General features: G+C 39.2%; 2 protein-coding genes across 8 annotated transcripts in view; both read right to left on the reverse strand.

Moving 5' to 3' along the window:
• Nucleotides 1-3502, reverse strand: part of LOC144040306 (partitioning defective 3 homolog) — a 284979-nt gene extending 281477 nt beyond the window's left edge. For both annotated transcript variants that reach the window (XM_077554419.1, XM_077554418.1), the window contains exon 1: nucleotides 3120-3502. In XM_077554419.1, the coding sequence (XP_077410545.1) occupies nucleotides 3120-3239 (120 nt within the window). In that variant the 5' untranslated portion in view covers nucleotides 3240-3502. The remainder of the gene's footprint in view (nucleotides 1-3119) is intronic.
• A 3573-nt stretch (nucleotides 3503-7075) lies between these two features.
• cul2 (cullin 2) lies at nucleotides 7076-20012 on the reverse strand. Of its 6 annotated transcripts, none has more exons than XM_077554865.1 (21): nucleotides 19923-20012; nucleotides 16719-16857; nucleotides 16485-16587; nucleotides 16314-16408; nucleotides 15021-15126; nucleotides 14849-14931; nucleotides 14667-14763; nucleotides 14301-14411; nucleotides 14039-14201; nucleotides 13838-13962; nucleotides 12597-12704; nucleotides 12063-12122; nucleotides 11849-11977; nucleotides 11200-11286; nucleotides 10970-11122; nucleotides 10739-10816; nucleotides 10598-10664; nucleotides 9163-9365; nucleotides 8027-8128; nucleotides 7835-7951; nucleotides 7076-7753 (listed from the first exon to the last, which is right to left on the reverse strand). In XM_077554865.1, exons 2-21 carry the CDS (start codon nucleotides 16835-16837, stop codon nucleotides 7622-7624), a joined length of 2238 nt encoding a protein of 745 aa, XP_077410991.1. In that variant the 5' UTR covers nucleotides 16838-16857; nucleotides 19923-20012; the 3' UTR covers nucleotides 7076-7621. The 6 variants fall into 6 exon arrangements, 5 of the variants coding, with proteins under 5 accessions (XP_077410991.1, XP_077410993.1, XP_077410990.1 ...); XM_077554867.1 differs by lacking the exon at nucleotides 19923-20012 and adding an exon at nucleotides 18437-18630; XM_077554864.1 differs by lacking the exon at nucleotides 19923-20012 and adding an exon at nucleotides 18441-18629.
• Between the last annotated feature and the right edge of the window lie 692 nt (nucleotides 20013-20704).

Consider the following 20704-nt stretch of genomic DNA (forward strand, 5'->3'; position numbering starts at 1 on the left):
CTGGAGCCTATCCCAGCTGGCTTCGGGCAGTAGGCGGGGTACACCCTGAACTGGTTGCCAGCCAATCGCAGGGCACACAGAGACGAACAACCACACTCACATTCACACCTAGGGACAATTTGGAGTGTTCAATTAACCTGCCATGCATGTTTTTGGAATGTGGGAGGAAACCGGAGTACCCGGTGAAAACCCACGCAAGCACGGGGAGAACATGCAAACTCCACCCAGGAAGGCCGAAGCCCGGACTCGATCTCACGTCCTCTGCACTGGGAGGCGGACGTGCTAACCAGTCAGCCACCGTGCTGCCCGCAAAAAATATTCATCTTTTGTAAAATCAAAGAATAACAAACAGGAGTATAAATAATCTTGATAGTTAAGTCAGTTTCTTCAAAGTTATCAGAAGCCAGTGAGGACCTCAAACTACAAGCTACCGACTACCAATTGTTAATTCATTTACTTCGCAGGTTTGAAAAGAAGGCGGCAAGAAACCCCGTGTCAGGACCCATTCACGTTTGGCACAGAGGCTTGCATTCCATCATGACGCTTGAATATGCTCCAAAAACGTGTTTAGGGTTTAAAAGAGGGCAATGGGAGTACACTTCAGTGGGATTTGTTTTTACACTCCGTGCCCACAACATTAGGTACACCTGCACGATTCAAAGGTAATGTTAACTCGTTCACTGCCAGTGACGGCTATAGACGTCGAAAATTCATTTGAACTATTTCTATTGGTTTAACATTGTTTTCCCCCTTTTGTTAACAAGAGTGTGAAAAACTAAAAAAAATGTTATCGTACATTTAGAACAGATACAAAATGTGTGATTAATCGTGAGTTAACGAGTGAAGTCATGCGATTAATTACAATTTAAAAATTTAATCGCCTGACGCCCCTAATTTTTAATCATCTTTTTTCTTTTTTTAAATCTCAAGGCGATTCAATTTTTTTATTATAATTAATCACATGACTTCAATAATTAACTCATGATTAATCACAAATTTGTTATCTGTTCTAAATGCATTTTTTGAGGGGGGGATTTTCATACTGTTATTAACAAAAGTGGGAAAAAAGTCAAGGGCAGCACGGTGGCTGACTGGTTAGCACGTCCGCCTCCCAGTGCAGAGGACGTGAGATCGAGTCCGGGCTTCGGCCTTCCTGGGTGGAGTTTGCATGTTCTCCCCGTGCTTGCGTGGGTTTTCACCGGGTACTCCGGTTTCCTCCCACATTCCAAAAAACATGCATGGCAGGTTAATTGAACACTCCAAATTGTCCCTAGGTGTGAATGTGAGTGTGGTTGTTCGTCTCTGTGTGCCCTGCGATTGGCTGGCAACCAGTTCAGGGTGTACCCCGCCTACTGCCCGAAGCCAGCTGGGATAGGCTCCAGCACCCCCGCGACCCTAGTGAGGAAAAGCGGCCAAGAAAATGGATGGATGGATGGATGGAAAAAAGTCAAACTAATAGAAATAGTTCAAAAGAATTTTGGACGTCAATGGCAGTGAATGAGTTAATATTGGGTGTTTTGTATGTATGTTGTGTACCAATTACAAATGTTTTCTTACTGTACATAAGTAGATTTTCCATTCATCTTTCTCATTGAAAAATCACATAAAACGACGGTGTATTTTTTTTTCAGTAGTTATTTTAGCAACGTTAGCAGAGCTTAATCATAGTAGTAATACAATATTGTATTCTCTGCGCCCCCACTGGTCTACAAACATCGTTCTGATTAATATTGTATTTGTGGGATATGATTCAAGCAGCAAAATCCGCAATTTTTTTTAGCCATCTCCGGTGTCGGCCATTTTGCCACCTGCTGTCAAATGGAAATGACATCACAGTTGCTCGGGGCTCGGGTAACAGCTAATCACGGCTCACCTGTTTTCTGAGTTTGGTCATGTGACGTTCACAAGCTGAGCTACGTTACGTTCCCTAAGTCCTGAGCAACTGTGATGTCATATTCAGTCGACAGCGAGTGGCAAAATGGCCGCCCCCCCCCCGACATGGATAAAAACAGGTGGATTTTGATGATTAATTCATGTTCCACAAATACAATATTAATCAGAATACAGTATTTACTAGACTCTTTGGTTGACTTTCCCTTTTAAGTACAGAATGTGAGTACTTTTACCACCTCTTGATTATTGTGCCACATACATGTAACGAAAATCATACTGTACATTTATAGCATGTTGTTATCCAATATATCTGTATTCAATCTTATGTTACATTCAATTGCCTTGTAAGTGTAAAGTTGATTTTGACAGATGCTAATTAGAAAATTAAAAAAATTGATTCAGAATCGATTTTAAATGTCACCAAATCCATTCTATTTAAATTATTTTATAATGTCTTGCCCTTGTTTGTGTGTGTCTTTATTGGGAGCACTGTTTATGTTATACACGATTTGGCCACTTAGGGGCAGTGTGGTTCTGATACACTGTTAAGTTGTAGCCACATAGAAGCAAAAAGTCATGTTTAAGTTATTCTAATAAAAGTTTGGGGTTTTTGCAGTGTAGGAAGAGCATATGTCGATCATTAATGTTAAGATGCTTCTCTGTATACATTCCTGAAGCGTTTTGTATGAATAGTCGTTCTGTTGACTGATAAAAAAGCCGCGAGTAGCACGCTAATTAGCATTAGCGAATCAGACTGGAGTAGATCGCGACAATTATTTGCATATCTATAAATTGAAGCATAAATCATTGTCAATCAAGTCAAAAATTGGAATCGAATCGTGAGACAGTAATGTTGTCTTTTTTGCATTCAAGTGTGTTTGCGGACATACTCGTAAAGTTTGGGAACACTCTCATTAAGTTTGTAAACAGACTCATGACACACACCTGCAACATCAGGACGCTGAATGTCGCGCGCATTTTTTGTACATTACACTCATCTCTTCGTTTCAACAGTGTCAACAGCATCGAATTATTGTCCACAAGCTAGTTTCAAGGCGTTCGGGTCACCAACAGAGCATCTGGGGTCCACATTGTCTGCGTGTCTCACTCTGGGAAGCAACTATAAACCTCCTACCACCGCCCCGTGACTCTTTATTTACCCGAGAAAAAGCGCCATGTTGCGGCTGGAGTGGCGGACGTTGCACCCGCTTGTGTTGTGTTCTTACCTTCGCGATGGCTCTTTTATACCTCATGGCCGCTTGTTCGACGAGGCTGGTCACTCTCATATTCCCGTCCCCGCACGGGACAACCACCCGGGTCCGTCCGAAACACACGGTCACCTTCATTTCCTTACGTTAATTCCAAAGAGGAAACGGATGACGCGTCAAACGGACACAAAACATCCCTGGATGCGTAAAAGCCGCCGGGTGAAGTCCGAGCTTATGAGATCCGATTCCGGTGGCTGCTGTGACCGGCTGACTGGGTGGCGTCGTCCCCTCTTTTCGCGTTGACTCACTTCAGAGAAACTTCCCAGCCGAGCGGCGGCTTCTCAGCGGGGGAGCGCACAGCTGACATGAAGCTGCGAGGGTCGCCCACATGTTGGAGCAGGCACCAGGAATGTCTCCAGTGCACAACCAGCAGGGGTGGCAAAAATACACAAGCTCTGTGCTTAACCCTTTAACAACCAATACGAGCTTGCGTTTTAGTGTGCTTTTGGCCAGCAGTAGTGTCACTAGGCCTGTTTTTTTTTTAACACATTCAATAGGTGGCCAGAATGTAAGTGTAAATGGGGAAAAAAATCATATCATCATATTATTTATCCAACCCAATCCGTTCCACTTGTTCCACTTATCACTGGAAATCCAATCTTTTACTAGCTACTTTGCTAGCATTTGGTACACTGTGAACGTTCAAAATAATCAAATAGATCATTCACTGCCATTGACGGCTATAGACGTCAAAAATTCATTTGAACTATTTCTATTAGTTTCACATTTTTTTCCACTTTTGTTAACAAGAGAATGAAAACCTAGGAAAAAAATTATTGTACATTTAGAACAGATATAAAACGTGATTAGTCATGAGATTAATTACAATTAAAAAAAATAATCGTCTGACACCTCTAATTTCTTAATAATATTTTCTTTTTTGTTTAATTTAAATTCAAATTTACCTATTTATTTAAACTCAAAATTAATCAAAAAATGTATATCTGTTCTAATTGTACAATAATTTTTTTCCTAGGTTTTCATTCTCTTGTTAACAAAAGTGGAAAAAAATGTGAAACTAATAGAAATAGTTCAAATTAATTTTTGACGTCTATAGCCGTCAATGGCAGTGAATGAGTTAAGTACACAATACTCAAAGTTTTATGAAAACTACTAATAACTTTTTAAGTTGGTGTAACTTTGCATGCTTTTATGAGTAATGTGTACTAAAAAGTTTTGATTAAATTGAACCATACTAATCGAAGAGCATTTAATTTTTATGTTTGTCTATACCTCACTATCACTTCGCATAGATGGATGGATGGATGGATGGATGGATAGATAGATAGATAGATAGATAGATAGATAGATAGATAGATAGATAGATAGATAGATAGATAGATAGATAGATAGATAGATAGACAAACTTTCTAATTTGCCAGCTAGCTAGCAATTATAATTTACTTATTGCTAGCTAGCTTGCTAGCCTTCTAGATACATAGTGTTAGATATTATTAACATTTAAATTCTTTATTTCATATATTAACCATTGTTATACATTATTAACATTTTAATTCTTTATATTAACCATGTCAAAATGTTTTGTAGATGTGAGGTAGTGTTGAACTCAGTATAATTTGACCTTAAGCTGGAACATATTGTTTGGTCTAAAAAAATTCCTTCTCAGTGTTCTGTGCGAAAACACATTTAGTCCTTGAGAACAGAATCTGCTTCGAACACACACACCCCTGACTCTGTTTGCGCCATCGCTCACGGAAAAGTTCCCAGAGAGTATGTTTTGTCTACAAATGAAAGAGAGGCGGTCTGTTTAACTATAAGAAGCCATCTTCCCCGCGGAAGAGGCACATTCGGCACTCTGAAATTCCACCTGTTACGTGATGTTTGGAGTCTGTCACGATGTCCAGAGATCTCTGTTTTTTATTAAATCATTTTTGCAAAGGTGTTTTTTCTTACATTAAATCTGTCTTCATATTTTTGGAACACGTAAAGAGGACAAATAATTTTATTCCTCTTCAATAGATAGATAGAGAGAGAGAGGGAGAGGGGGGAGGGAGAGAGGGAGAACAAAGTAATTGTAATCAATCAACATAATTGAAATAATAGTTTGTCTGAGTAATTTAGCTAATAGTTAGCCTGCTAGCACTACAGCATGCTACTTAATTCACTGTCAAAAGACCACATTTGAGCTATTAATCTGTGCAGCAGAAAAAAAATGAATTAATTTAACATGTAACTAAATTATGTTTGGAAAGGTACTGTTGTGCTTTCAAGCTGCTATTAATTTTTTTGTGAGTGTTTTAGACACTGATGAAAGGGGAAATAGGTCAAGCTTGTAAACAAAAGATGTTGAGAAGTAATTGCTATCATGCTGGTTATGAGCATGACTTTGGCAGACTAAATATGTCGTCGTTGAAGTTACTGAACCTGCTCCTGACAGTGTAAAAACACTTTAAGTATGTGTACAAGCGCTACACAAGTTGTTATGGGACTACTGAGCGTAGCAAGCAATTTGTTTTCATATTTCAGAGATATTTGTGGCAGGGGAAAACATGTCTGTATTGTCTAGTTTCCGTTTCTTAACAGGTATTTCACATGTTATTATTGTAATGTAAGATAGGAGTATGCTTGAATTATTAAACCATAATGCAGAATAAATTCAGCCCTAGGGCTGATATGCAGTGTGACCTCATTTACTATAGAAATCATGAATCCCTTTTGCGTATCCCTTCTTCCAAGCCTTTGCGATACGACAGCATCTAAGAAAAACTACAAAAAAAAAGAAGAGTTAAGAAGAAAATTATAATTTCAGACAAAAAAGTAAACATATTTGCAAAACACTGAAAGGATTTATAAACCTAAAAAAAATAAGAAAAAAAAGATTTATAAACCTATAGTATAATACCAAACTCTAAATCCTAATTTAACAGTATTTAATATGTCATACTAAAGAAAATTATTTATAAATGCACAGTATATTTGCATATTTGTTTCCACAAAAACAGATAAATATGAGCAACACAGACCCAACATATCATCCAGGCTGCGTGTGGATAAAACTTGTCGTCAAATGTTTCTGGAAAATCAGCCTGATTACTTTTCCATGCACACTGCACTGAGATTTAGGGTTACATGGTGGGAACAAGAATTTAGATCAGCACAAGCTGGATGGCTTTGATCATTCAGAAAGTCTGTCAAATCATATTGCCTGTTAAAAATAAGGTGCAACAAAAGCTATTTTAATATCGGGCAAGTCTAGACAGCACCTTTTTTTGGATTAACCCACAGTCCTTCCATGGGAAGTAAAACTGATTTAGGTGAGTGCCCCACCCAGTTTAATATTGATTTTTTTTATTCAACATCCCATTTCCCCGGTGTGTGTGAGAGAAAGCGATGCACAGGATAATTAACTACACACACTAGCAACTTCTCATTTTAGCAAGTCAGTCAAACTGTAATTGTGTCTTACTGCTCTGATATTAGGATATGGTCTAAAGACATTAGTCAAAGCTAAAATATTGTGTGACGGATAACTTCTTTCCACCCCCCCCCCCCCCCTTCTTCTTTTTTAACCATGACCATCAACCTGTAGTTTGGAGTTCGCTATATAGGCTAAATAAAGATGACTTGACAGCATAAAAAAAGAGGGAAAGACTGCCACCTGCTGGAGATAAAATGTATTACACCTCCACGTGTCTTACATATACAGTACAAGGTGACACAAAATAACGAGAACTTTTTAACGGTCCAATAAAACCAAGAGTGATGAGAGTGTTGGAACGCGGCCAGCAGTGGCGGGAAACGGCGGTGATGTGTGAAACCCGGAAGTCCGTGGCATCTGCCCCCTTTTAACATGTTTGACATTTGCCGCTAGAGTTCATCACAATAGAAGTTGAGTTGGACAAGCTCCTTTAACAAACAAAACACAGAAATAACTCAACCCACTGAGACAGAAGTTTAAATAAAAGTCTTGCGAATTCAATTTATTTATTTCACAAGCAGTAAGTTCATGTTTGTCATTTCTTTACATCTGAAAGTAAGTAGATAGAGTCAGTATACCAGTTTTATTACAATACTTTTCCTAGTAGATAAAAAAACACACACACACACACACAAACAATAACCGCAAATGAGAGGGAAAAAAGTCTGTTTTTAAAATGTGTAGCAATCAATTAATCACTGATGCCCTAACTTACTCTTAAATTCCTTTTCTTTTCAGTCACCTCAGAGGCCCTTCTGCACTTTTCACACCAATAACTCCGGTATACGGGCATTCTCCCCTTTACGCGCACGTGGTGCGCTTGGCACTGGTGATGTAAACAGCTTAAAAATCAGACGGTGGGTGGATTGGGAAGTTGTCGTCTGGCTTTCCGGAGGCTTCCTTTTAGACGCCGTGATGAGTTCCCGGCAGACGGCGACAGTCCCCCAAAAAAGGATGAATGAGTGCTTTGTTATTGTTTGATGTTTTAAGCTTTGTATCCGCTACAGTCTCGATTCCATCGCTAAGCGATATAACTGTACTCGTCCGCCGAGGTTTGGCTTCGTTCGATGTACTGCTTGTCGATGAGGACTTCTATGCACTTTTTGATCATACTGATACTGGGGTTGAACCTGGCTTTGGACTGGTTGATGACCTGGTATGTGAGGACAATAATTATTGCGTTACAGACTGCAACAACTTCCTGATAGAGCAAATCAATCATAAACCAACCCACCTCTTGTATGAGGGCATTGTGTCTGAGCACCTTGCGGGCTTTCATGATTCTCACTATAGCAGCTTGTAAATACATTTTGCGGTCCTCGTCTACGGCACTCCGAGTCTGCTCCATTTCCTACACAAAAAGATAATGGAGGATTTAAGAAAGAAAAAAGTTCCATCCCGAACAATGTAGCCGATTGAGACAAACCTGTGGTGTGTCCTTCTGCATTGATGTCGTGATCTTGAACTTTGTTCTTTTACTGAGGAAGGACATATTCAGAGAAAACGTGGATTCGGCGTCGATCTCCTCCTGTCGGTAGAAAGAATGACAGACACATGAACACTCTGCTCCGTGATGTCTGAAAAGAGGCAATAGTGGCATGGCCTTAAGGGAACCCCCGACTGTTTACTCTGTATCAGGGGTTCTTAACCTTGCTGGAGGTAATGAACGCCACCAGTTTCCGATGCGCATTGACCGAACCCTTCTATATTGAAAAATAAAATGTGATTTTTGATTTACTGGTGAACAAGATGAGCTGATGGAGTAGCCTTTTCATCGAATCTGGCTCTCTCCACTACGGGAGCGTATTGCATTCTTTTGGTGGGGGGGAACTCCAAACTTTTTTCTATTATTCTGAATATTTTTTTTTCTGTTTTACTTATTTTTTTTCTGTTTAAAAAAACAATCTGGAAAAGTGTTCAGAAAAACAGTAGGAAAAATTACTCAAAAACAGAAAATAATATTCTGAAAAACAGAGCACCAGTTTCCGTTTTTTGAGTATATTTATTTTTACCTCTGAACGTTCAGATGTAAAAATAAATTTAAAAAACTAATACATTACTGGATTTTTTTTCAGTTTTTTTTATAATTCCCCCCCTTTTTTAATATATATATATTTTTACTGTTTTTCTGAATTATTGTTTGCCTCTTTTTTTTCGGATAATTTTACTTATGACAGAGAAAAAATATTCAGTAAAACAGAAAAAAAATACACAAAAAACTAAGCTCACCCCAAAAAATTAGTCAGAACACTTCCTTAATCCACCAACTCAACTCTATATTTATAGAGCACTTTAAAAGAACCCCAACTGATTTTTTTAAGATGGAACCCAGAGGCAGCAAATACAATGAAAACAGCAGAGGCCCCGGAATTGAACCCTGTGGAACACCATACATTCCGTTATACATGTGAATTTATATTGCACATATTCGTCCGACCACTTTTTTTATTTTATTCGACAACGGATTACAATTATAATCAAGAAATCACACGAACCACCATCAAAACAGTCAAAAGTCAACGACTGAGCGCACCTAATTCCGTACAGCACAGATAGGCCAACCTTTTCCGAGTTGTGGTTGAGCATCTTCACATCCAACAGAGACTTGATGGTCTTCTGGAGCTCCTTCTCGTTCATCTGGGTGCCGTCCTGCAGCTCCTTGTGTGTCACCGTCTGGCTGTTATTGAACGCGAGGAGCACAGCCATCTGATAGGTGGTCACCATGGCGACGTAGGGCTTGGACAGGTAGTTCATCTTCACTTCGCCTAAGAACATTGATGGAGATGTTTATGCATCGGTTCATGCTTGGAGACTTGCTAGGCCTGCACTAGTCTTAAGTCCCGAGACTATCGCTGTCCAAACTTGATTCCCCTTCATTTGTGCTTTTCGGAGGTGGGAGTTCCGTCAATCCGTCTTTTTTTTCTTCAGTTTTTTTTTAAATAAATGTAATTAACAATAACCGGGTCACAGAGTGACGGACGCCCACTTCTGCTACTCGACTCGCGCTACCCCCTCCCCTTCCCGTGAGTTTCGTGATGCATTCACAAACACTTGGACATAAAACAGAAGAACTTCAAAATAATATTACTCAAGTAAAAGTAATCATCCAAAAAAAAAAAATCACTCAAGTACAAGTGAATAAGTATACTCAAGTACTGAGTAACTGCTTGAACATGAATTCAGATTTTTTTTTTTTTTAATCAATGTTATCAGATAGACAAAAACATAAAATTATGTGCAAATGCTGGCATCCTCAAATCAAATTATAAAAAATAATAAAAAATTGTTGCGCTCGTTGTGTTCTAACTTCTTTTTTTTTTTTGTTGCTCGTTTCCAAGCTTAACGACCCACTTACAAGTTAAATGCTTGATTGAAGCTAATATGCGAAGATGACGCTCCGCCCAAAAGTGAACTGTGGCACATTTGTGATTAATCGCCCCTAATTTTTTTTTTCCTTTAAAAAAAAACAATTAATATTAAAAGATTTTTTTTTTTTTTTTTTAAAGAAAAGATTATAAAAAAATTGGGGCATCAGGCGATTAAAATTTGTAATCGTAATTAATCGCATGACTTCACTAGTCAACTCACGATTAATCACAAATGTTATATCTGTTCTAAATGTACAAAAAAAAAATTCATACTCTTGTTAAAAAAAAAAGGAGAAAAAAAAAAGTTAAACTAATTGTTAAAATGAATTTTTGACATCTATAGCTGTTAACAGTAGTGAATGAGTTAATAGTGATTAATTTTGTGGTGGTCCTAAAAATTGGAATGTTAAGGTTAGGTTTGGGAAAAAAAGTGGGCAGTCCATCAATATTGACGGAAGGTCCGTCAACAACGGATACCATGGCGGACGCCCATTTCGTTGAGGGAATGGTAGATATATTATAATAATATATTAAGAAATATTGACGGATTGACGACGACTGGTGTCCTTGCCAAATGGCGGACGCTCTGAATTCATCGCCGCACCTACCTCTGGTCCTTTTAACCTTACCTGTGCAGAGGTAGTGTAGCCAAGTTAGTTTCCGCCCACTGAAGTGCTGATTATAGAACAATTCAAACTGGAGGTAAAAAAGGGAAACCAAGATTATTTAACAGTGACGTTCTTTGTAAAGCTCCGATAAAAACAATTTACCATCTGGACACTCTTCTCCAGTTCTTGCGGGATGGCGAATGTGGACGATGGTGCGTGTGTGAGAGGCCAAGCACCAGCCTGCAAACACGTGCGATAACCATGAAATCAACTTCACGAGACAAAAGGCTGGACGCGTTTTTTTGTCATTTTAGCATTAATCCCATATGTAACTTCAAAATCTGAACTACAACTACTGTTACTAAACACTTAGCTCAAATACTGTATTGTCACCTGCAAGACGTAGATCTGGAAGCTGATACCCAAATCCTCTACAGCCTCATCTGTTTTGATGAAATTATTAAACTTGTTATTGAGGTCAGCGCTCACGCTCATGTCCGTGTACATTCTGTGAAGTTTGCTCGTGAACTCATAGCCGCACGCTTGCTGTGGGAGGAGATGAGAGTTTTGTTTTGAGTGTGCGCCTCGTCAAAGAATACAACGGGGAATTGAACCAAATGTACCTTTAGTTTGTTGATCATGGCTTCTTCCGAGTCCATCGACAAAGATAAACCGTGTATTAATCGTTTTGCTAGCATTCTGGCGTAAAACTGTGAAAATAAAAGACAAAACAAGACGTCACCTTCTGAAGATACTTAAAAACAGGCACAATGCTATTTTTTAATCACAACAGTGAGCTTAAAGTGGAAGTCAAGCTTAAACGTTATATGTGACCTCACTAGTCTAAACATGACATTCTGATTAATAGTACATTTGTGGAATAAGAGTTATGACGCAAAATCTAGCCATTTTTATCCATCTCAGGTGGGCGGCCATTTTGCCACTTGCTGTCGACTGAAGATGACATCACAGTTGCTCGGGTTTCAGGTATCAACCGATCGCAGCTCAGCTTGAGAAAACAGGTGAGCTGTGATTGGTCGAACCCTCCGCAACATTGATGTCATCTTCAGTCGACAGTAAGTGGCAAAATGGCCGGCCCCTGAGATGGATAAAAATAACTCATATTCCACTAACAAAATATTAGATATAGAATACCATATTTAGACTAGCGGGGCTGCATACAACATATTATTGTTAAAAAAAGAAAAAGTCGAGTATATAGAGTGAAAAGACTGAATAAGAGAGTAAAACGCCAGCCGAGGCTGTTTTCACCTTTTGAAAGATGTCTTTGTCGTCTATGTACTTAAAAACGGTGATGAAGCTGGTCAGCTTGTCTTCCACCTCGTTCTCCGTCATTCCCTTTGCGGACTTCTTCAGGAGATTGTCGCAGTATTTGGCCAGCTGCGCAGAGTGGAGGACAGTGACCCGGTCAAGACATTGAACTTGATATAATAAACAGTATTTGTGTGTGTGGGTGTGCACTAACCAGCTCTGGAGCTTTACAGATGGACTTGGGCTCTCTGAAGTTCACTACAGACGTCAAAGCCTACAAAAAAAATATATATATGCACAAAAACAAAATCTTTTACATTGACAAAAATGATCACAGGATAGTGTTTGTTAGTGACGGGAAAATGAAGCTTCATGAAGGACTTGCGATACTTTTTGACTCCTCAAGATGGCACTCGTGATTCAAAGATGCAATGCAAATGAAATAATTTTTTATTGCACTTGCCTTCATCTTTGAACCAAGAGCACCATCTCGAGGAGTCAAAAAGTATCGCAAATGCTTCATGAAGCTTCATTTTGCCATCACTATTTGTTAGTGACGGGAAAATGAAGCTTCATGAAGCACTTTCTTTTTTTTTTTTAACTTCTGTACATGGTGCTCTGGGTTTAAATATAAAGACCAGTGCAATGGAAATTAAACTTGCAGTGTATATTTAAACCAAGAGTGCCATCTAGAGGAGTCAAAAAAATATCACAAGTCATGAAGCTTCATTTATCCATCGCTAGTTACCTTATCGAGCGCGCTCATGAAGTGCTGGTCTCCATTCAGAACTGTGTTAATGAGCTGAACAAATTTACTATGAACTTCTAGGACTGACTCGACAAATAGGGTCGGCATCTAGAAGAGGGCAAAAAGGAGGAAGAGTCACATTTTAACTATCAAGTGAATGTACAAAGTTAGCCCCGTTAAAAAGATGGTCTGAGAAATACAAAATAAAAAGAACAGAATAAATTGTATACATTTCCAAATCTGTCCATGTATTATATTTTTTATGTTATGTCACAAATATATGGTCCAGACTACAGATTGTGTTTCATTTTTAATTAAATTTTTGTTCTACAAGGAGCTTTAGAATTTGGATACCATATATTTTGGACTATATAAATCGCTCCGGAATATCAGTCACACCCGTCAAAAAGTACATCTAATGCATCACGAAGAAGACAAAAAACATAAGTCGATTGCCCGCACCCAAAATTTCCATTCCCTAAATTGTGTTGACAGAAACCAGTTCTGGTGGGATTCCAAACTTCTGCTTCTTTTAACTATGGAAATGTTGTTTTTTCAGGTTTAAAATGGCTTGCCTTGTCTAGCATCCCACATTGGATTATAGTCAAAGGTGTAATCCTGGTCAATTATTGTGCCTTTTGCTGCTCTAAATAGTAAAATTCTTGTTATGGCGGAAAGTCGCATGCTAAACTAGCGATGCATTGTACATTAGTTGCCATTTTCTAATTTGAATATATATATATACACATACACAAGTCACATCTGAATGTATGTCGCCAAAGCAGCCAAACAATGCAAAAAAGAAAAAGTGTGATTTATAGTCCGAAAAATACGGTAATTATGGAATAGATGAAAAACTGAAAAAGTGGCATTTTTCCAACATATAGAGATTATGAAGCTAAAATTGACAAAACTGTCTCGGAAATTACGGAAGTGTTTTGATGGCATTCAGGTTATTGTATAATTGTGTGAATGCATATGGTAATCTACCTTTATTTTTATTATTGTATTTTTTATTCTGCTATATTTTGCCGTTCAACTACTTTTGCATTTCTTGACTGATTCAAACCATTCCAACTTAAACATGTACTAAAAATTCTCGCTTTGCGGGCTATTACTTACCGCAGCCGTGTGACATAAGGCAAGAGTCTGGGAAAACTACTGCTTTACAATTGCAGGGCTACAGAATACGCCACATACCCCCCAAAAAATAAATAATGCAATAGTGTTGCGTCACTTACGTTTTCCAGAGAGAGGTTACTGGTGCCTCGGATTCCTTCATTATTGATATGGACCTGCAACTCCTGGATCATATGCGGCAAACCGTTGGACACGGCTCGCAACAGTGTGTACATGTTGGCCATATCTGGAGAAGCACAAACAATGACTTATTTTCTTCTCAAAGTCATAAAACAAGATGATCTAAAGACAAAAAGGCTAACCATCTCGCTTCTCCTGCCGAATAATGTTCTGGCACTCTGCGTGGAGGAACTGCAGGTGGTCCGCCACCATCCTCTGCTGGCATTCGTTGATGACTTTGGCGTAGGAGCTCGGATGCAGGTACTTCCGACATCGCATCTCTTCGTCTTTCAACCGCCCCAAAACCTAGACGAATGGATTCAAGTCAGTTTATTTTGCAACACGCTCTAAAAAAAATTATCTTTTCGTATATTTTTGTGTTTACAGTGTAAACACCGTGCCTACCTTCTCCATATACTGTGAGCAGTTGGATTCTTGGAGTAAATTTGAAGCTTCCTGTTTGTAGTACTCTCCCGTTTTTGTCACAAACTCACCTTCAAAGATTTCCTGATAAAACTGCAACACAAATAACACAGGATTTAAGCATACAAAAACTGCTCTGAATGAGCACCTGCCGTACATTTTGTGAGTAGTTACAGCCATCCATTTTCTTTACAGTGTGTTCTCATTTTGGGTCACGGCTGAGTTAGAGCTGATCCCAGTTGACTTGGGGCATGAGATTTGAACCCAGAACCTCAGAGCTGTGAGGCATACATTCATCACTCATTCAACAAAAGTTTAAAAAAGCGAAACGTCATCTCACATTCTCACCTTCAATGGAAACTTCTTCTTGTATTGCTCAACATGAACAAAAGAGTTTATTACCCCGTGGATGACTTTTTGGTTGGGATTTTCACCACAACGGTCACTGTTGGGACAAAAGAGGAATTTTAGCTTCTGAACTCTTGGCCAACATTTCCAGTAACTGATTGTGTGTGGCTGAGAAATATTACTTTTTGATTTCATTCAGCAACATCCGGATGAGAACGGCTTGAAGCGGCTCAATCATTAGCTTTCTCCACATATCAAGGGCCAACTACAGTGTCAGATGAAAAAGAGTTCATCAAATAAAATTCACAATGATCCAGATTACCCAACTGATTGTAAAAATGTATGAGTCAATACCTCTCCGATCTCCATTAGTGGCTCATTCATGTCCACTCCCCCGTAGCCGTACTGTAGATCCGCCTCCGTCAGTTTGTTCTTCTTAATGAACTGCGTGTTGAGATACCTGGAGAGGAAAAAGGGTTTTAGATGGGTCTGACACAAGCCTTCCCAAAATCTAATCTTGGTTGTGTAACAATAAGTCGATTTCACTATGTTTATTGTTTTATTTACTGTATGGCAGTGGTTCTTAACCATGTTGGAGGTACTGAACCTCACCAGTTTCCCATGCGCATTCACCAAACCTTTTTCACACGCACCATAATTCACTTGAAAGCAACCACCGCTGTTTTCTTAACCTCGTAAGGACAGTGTCCAATTTTGGGCTTTTTGCTTAAATATAAAGTGTATGAAAAAAAAAAATCACTGAGTGAGCTAAAATTGCGCCCAATTGTTCTAAATATATTGAAGTTCCAAATGACACCGTCCAAAATTTCTAAATTCTTATTGTCATTATTATATGTGGGAAACAAATTTTTATAGTAAACATGAGTAAAAATGTCCAAATTTAGGCCCATTGACTCCCATTATAAATCATAATTGTTCATGTTTTTGATGCACTGTACACCTGATGTGTTATAGTGCATTTCCCGCAATTGCCCAATTTATCCCTTCACTGAGTAGTCATAAAAGCCATCATACACCAGATGGCGCTAGAGAGCTAATTATCAATAATGGTTGATCTGACTTATGTGCTTCCCATGTCCCCGTTCTTATACCAAAACAAGAAAGCACGGTTGGGATTGAGAGCTCAGGCATGTGAGCGTGTGTGGACGCGGTAACAGTGACGTGCGCACGCGTATGAGTGTGTGTGATGAGGTTATGTGCGCTCGTGCGTGAATATTCCAATTTGAATGTGTTTTTTTTTTTTTTTTTATGTATAGATACAGATGATAGTTGTGCTCTTAGGACAATATTGCTTTTATTGTCTATAGAGGGCATCAAAAACAAATAAATAAAAACGATATATGTATGGATAGGTCTGAACATTTTCAGTGGTCGCAAGTAAAAAAAAATATTCAGAAATGACATATCACACTTCCAATAGTGAGCCAAATTTTGGCTCATTTTTCTTATGTCGTGTTTTTTTTTTTTTTTTACTTTACAAGGGATTTATTTAAGATGGAACACAGGGGCAGAAGATACAATAAAAACAGCAAAGGCCCCAGAAATTAACCCTGAGCAACACCATCCGTTCATCGAACCCAGGTTAAGAACCACTGCTATATGGTAAACATAAAACAACAGTGTTACCTGTACAAGCAGTCCATGTAGTCAGCCCCTTTGCTGTATTCATCCCAGTATCTGTGGTACATCACTAAAACCTTCTCTTCCGATTCCAAGACTTTCTACAATGCGAGCGCAGGCAGGGCAAATATTAGTAAGCCACATGGAGTAGCACATCCCAATTGGCGTTGTGCTTACCTTGTACAAATTCCGAACATGATTCTCTAGAAAGACCTTTGTTTCATTGTATAATCTCTCACCTAAAGGCTCAGGGTATGCGACACACAAAGCGTATATATCACTAGGGTCAAAGTTCAGGAAATATGTGTTTCTAATATGTTGTATGGTAGAGATAGGACTCGGACAATTATATACTTCACAAAAAAAAATGTAAACACAGTACACACGAAAAACACATTTCAGTCAGGATACGAAAAACGGTCATTCCACGTTGCTCTCTCCACATAGTCGAGCATCACAACAGCCTTGATCGTCGTTAGCAACTTGTTCCATGTTTCGTCGAAATCCACCACCCGTGGCTTCAAGGACATTGTGCAGGCTTCTTATTAGCCTGGTAAAAACAGACACAAAATCATTACACACATGTCAGCCAATAGACACAAACGTTGTTTGGCTGTTGATTTTGGATTATGCATGCACAACATTAATACACGATCAATCTTTTTAATTCTGGATTTGTTTCTGTATTTTTGCACTGACCCACCAAGGCAAATTCTTGCTTCTATCTATCAATGGACCAACAAAACTCTCCCCACCATTATCACAATATTGTATAGCAGCTATACAGACACAGTGGCCAAGACAACCGAGCACGTCAGCGGATCATAGTTCCTCTGTTAGAACTCTATCAGACCTGTGAGATCACAAAACCACAACTCACGCTTACTGTGGGGCAGTGGCACTCTATTCACAGTTCCTACTACAATACAATTAGAGCTGCAACTAACTATTACTTTTATAATAGATTAATCTGCTGATTATTTTGTTGATTTTTCTGATCTAAAACACGTATTTTAATTTCCATCCCTATATTTAAAAAAAAAAACATGAAATTATTTTCAAACTTTAAGTGTAGAAAATTAATTTGCCACAAATTTAAACAAATGCCCAACCTAGCTTCCTATTCTTGGGTTTGAATGTGAAAGCAGATCAAACTATTGGAAATGGGTTTGGTCTATGCATCCTCAGCATCACTGATGTATCCTAGTGTAAAGTGCTCATCCGAGGCATCCTTATACTATTATGTATATGTAAAATATGTAAATAAAATAACCACATGAAAAGCAGAATTTCACTTTCAGGATTTAAGTTGGGTATAACAAATAAATTGGGTTTTCTAAACACTGTACAACTATTCTGCAACAAATTCTCTCCCACTATTTATCCTTTGAAAAAGCATGTCAGAAATGCATTTGACAATGATGCCTTTGAAGCCTTTAAAGGCTTTATATCCTAAGCACTTGACTTTCAGACTGGATGGGGGCAACGGAACGAATCTCTTTGAATTAAAACATCACATCGGTAGACTGGCTACTGGAACGATGCAAGTGTCCTTCCAGAGCCGCCTCGATGTGCCCTTGAGCAAGGCACAGCAGCGTTGAACTGCTCGTCACTCTTTTATTTTGCATGCACGTGAATTGATTTCTGCCTAGTGCGCCGCATGCAACGAAAGCAACAGCAGAATGAAACGTGACTTATCCATCTCGGTTTAAAACAATGTTACAAATGAATAGGATACAAAAACGTCAGGCACCAGCTTTGCTAGTAGCTACTTCTTAACGGCCGCTGTTTATCAACGTTTGCACAACATGACGCGCGTGCTTAACAGGTAGACTTGTAACAAGGGCGCAGACAAGCGAAAGTTACCGGCTACCGGAATGTCAATCCCAAAATAGGACGGCTAGCGAACGAGCTAACTAGCATCCCATTTAGCATGCTACTTCTCCTATCATTTGCAGTGTACGGCACCAGCTAACAGCTTGTTACCTAGCAGGAAGCTACAGGCGGCGCAGCGATAGCGAGTAAATAATCATCTACTTTGCGACGTCCCTCGTTTGGCACTGACAGCCCAGTAATCATGCTGCTGAAACGACACCAGCCACGTCCGGGGATAAACGTGTGAATCGTACCTACCACTGTACAGTGATCTTTGCTGTAAAACTCAAGTTTCTACGCTGTCACAGGCTTGATCACTGCTCTTCCCTGCTTCTTGGATTATACCATTGTTTTACAGGGGGGTGTCGTGAGGTTCCATAAACTGGTCTCCGCCAATTGTTTATTTTTCTTTTTTTTAGTGTAGCGTACATTTAAAGTGGCTTAAATAAAACACTAGTGTCTCATCCACTCACAGATAAATATTCAAAAGGGCCAAATACATTCTGGTTTAAGACGTGAGCGAAAACTTGTTTGTGGTACCGCCCAAAACTACGGAAAGCTCATAAGAATTTAGAAAAGCCGCCACTTCATGAGAAATTCATAGTTCTGTTTTCGTTTGCCACAGAAAAACAAGAAAATATGTTGGAAATCGTTGCCTAACAAACGTGATTTTTAATGAACTCAGGTTCATAAAATAATATGAGATGAGAGCGATGATGGATGGCTCCCACGCTTCTACACTTGGAACTGCAAATAACACTAAACCTTGCTATTGCTTTAGTAATAATAATGAGCAAGTAGTTTATTATGAAGGATGCTCCGCACATAGCTATTTACTACAATGGTGTGACTGTCCAAACTCGCAGGTTTGGGATGTTTTCTCTCTCCAACACAATGAAGCTCATCAGCAAGCTCTGCACAAGCCTGTAACGATCCTGCTTATTGGAACAGGTGCTTTGGAGCAGGGAAACATTCATAGTTGAATTTTTTTTCCCCGTAAAAAAATGAATGGACTATATGCAAGGAGGAGGTGGGCCTTTCAACGTCCGGGTTTTCACCCATCAACTTTGTTTCCGTTTCTGGTTTGCGACTATGGGCCGTTTCCCAGTACTTGTGCTTCCGCCTTTGTGCCCCCTAGGTTGCGCGTTCCCGTCGACGGGTGTGCAGTGTCTGTCTCAGTGTCCGAAGCATTTCAGATAGCCGGGACGCCCTCCTGCCGATGAACAGGGGCGCAGGGGTGAGGGTGCGAGTGTTGGAACGCGGCCAGCGGTGGGCGGAAACGGCGCTGATGTGTAAAACCCGGAAGTCAGAAGTCTGTGGCTTCTACCCCATTAGTCAGAACGTAAGAAAAATGTACACTGGAATAAGACTTGACAATTTTAAAATAAAATAAAAAATACTGACTGTTCCTGCGCCTGGGCAGTGTGGTGCCGTGCATGCACACACTTACAATGAGTTTCGTTTTTTACAGATTAAGAAAAATGTGCATTTGAGTAGCGTTATTTTACCTGTGTCTGTGAGTGTGTGTGTTTTTCCAGAGCTTTCATATGTGATATAAATAAATAAAATATCCCTTATTTAAAGTGGTAACACTCCCGAAGTTGATGCTAATTTCCTGCTAACATTTCAATGGCATCCTCCATTGCCTTTGGCAATAGCGCTAGCTTTTTATAAACGAAACATATTTTGTATTTAAATATACAATGTGTGCATTTCTTTTTGTTGCATGTTTGCACTTACGGACGGCAGAATCACATACGCTCTGCAGCGAGCTACATCTCATCCGGCAAGCATGAGTCGCATTTTTGACGTGTGTGCTTTGCGACCGCTTGTCAGCGCTGGGGTTGCCAAAAAACTGTAATGGCATTTCCCGTTCAATTAAGGCTGTTTACAGTTTTTTTTAGTCTAACAAGAGAAAACCTGGCAACCCGGAACAAACTCGAACTGTGTTCAAAACCGTTCATTTGCCCCACAGAAACGCATTTTACAGCCTAATGGAGTCCGAAATTAGATATTTCATATTTATGACAATGCTATGCTAAAATGATCTACTCTTCCACAGTCTTTTCTATTTTATTTTTTAAACTTTGTCAGTGTTCCTTCCAATGACCCCCCAAACGATCTGGGGTAGCTTGTTTTATGTGAGACAGTTAGCCAAGTAAACTTCACTTCTCTGTGATTATGTCATTTTATGCACAGGCATAAATGTCTCTAATGTAAGACGTACCACGATGTGTAGTTTTAAATTCCTCATAGATTTGTTTTTTACACTTAGTGGGCCAAACGTATCGCAAATGCTTGTTGGTGTTCTCCCACGTTACGACAGCAGGGGGAGACAAATGCCTTAATTATGAACGTGGGCTGACGAAGAGGTAACATTGCGTTAAAAACAAAAAAACTAGTAGTCCAATATGACTAACCAGATCAAACCATTTTTGGTCGCAATTTTATTACTTATGACAGATAATTAACCATTGGGCGCAGTAGAATCATCTATTTAAAAAACACCAACAACAAAAACA

This window comes from Vanacampus margaritifer, chromosome 20 (genome assembly GCF_051991255.1).
Source record: "Vanacampus margaritifer isolate UIUO_Vmar chromosome 20, RoL_Vmar_1.0, whole genome shotgun sequence".
Lineage (NCBI taxonomy): Eukaryota > Metazoa > Chordata > Actinopteri > Syngnathiformes > Syngnathidae > Vanacampus > Vanacampus margaritifer.

Coding starts and splice junctions, on each gene's coding strand:
- cul2 (XM_077554865.1), bottom strand. CDS start 16,837: ATGTCCTTGAAGCCACGGGTGGTGGATTTCGACGAAACATGGAACAAG. Junction 16,409..16,484: donor ATGTTCGGAATTTGTACAAG/GTAAGCACAACG, acceptor CTCGCATTGTAG/AAAGTCTTGGAATCGGAAGA. Junction 12,705..13,837: donor GTAACCTCTCTCTGGAAAAC/GTAAGTGACGCA, acceptor GCCCTCTTCTAG/ATGCCGACCCTATTTGTCGA.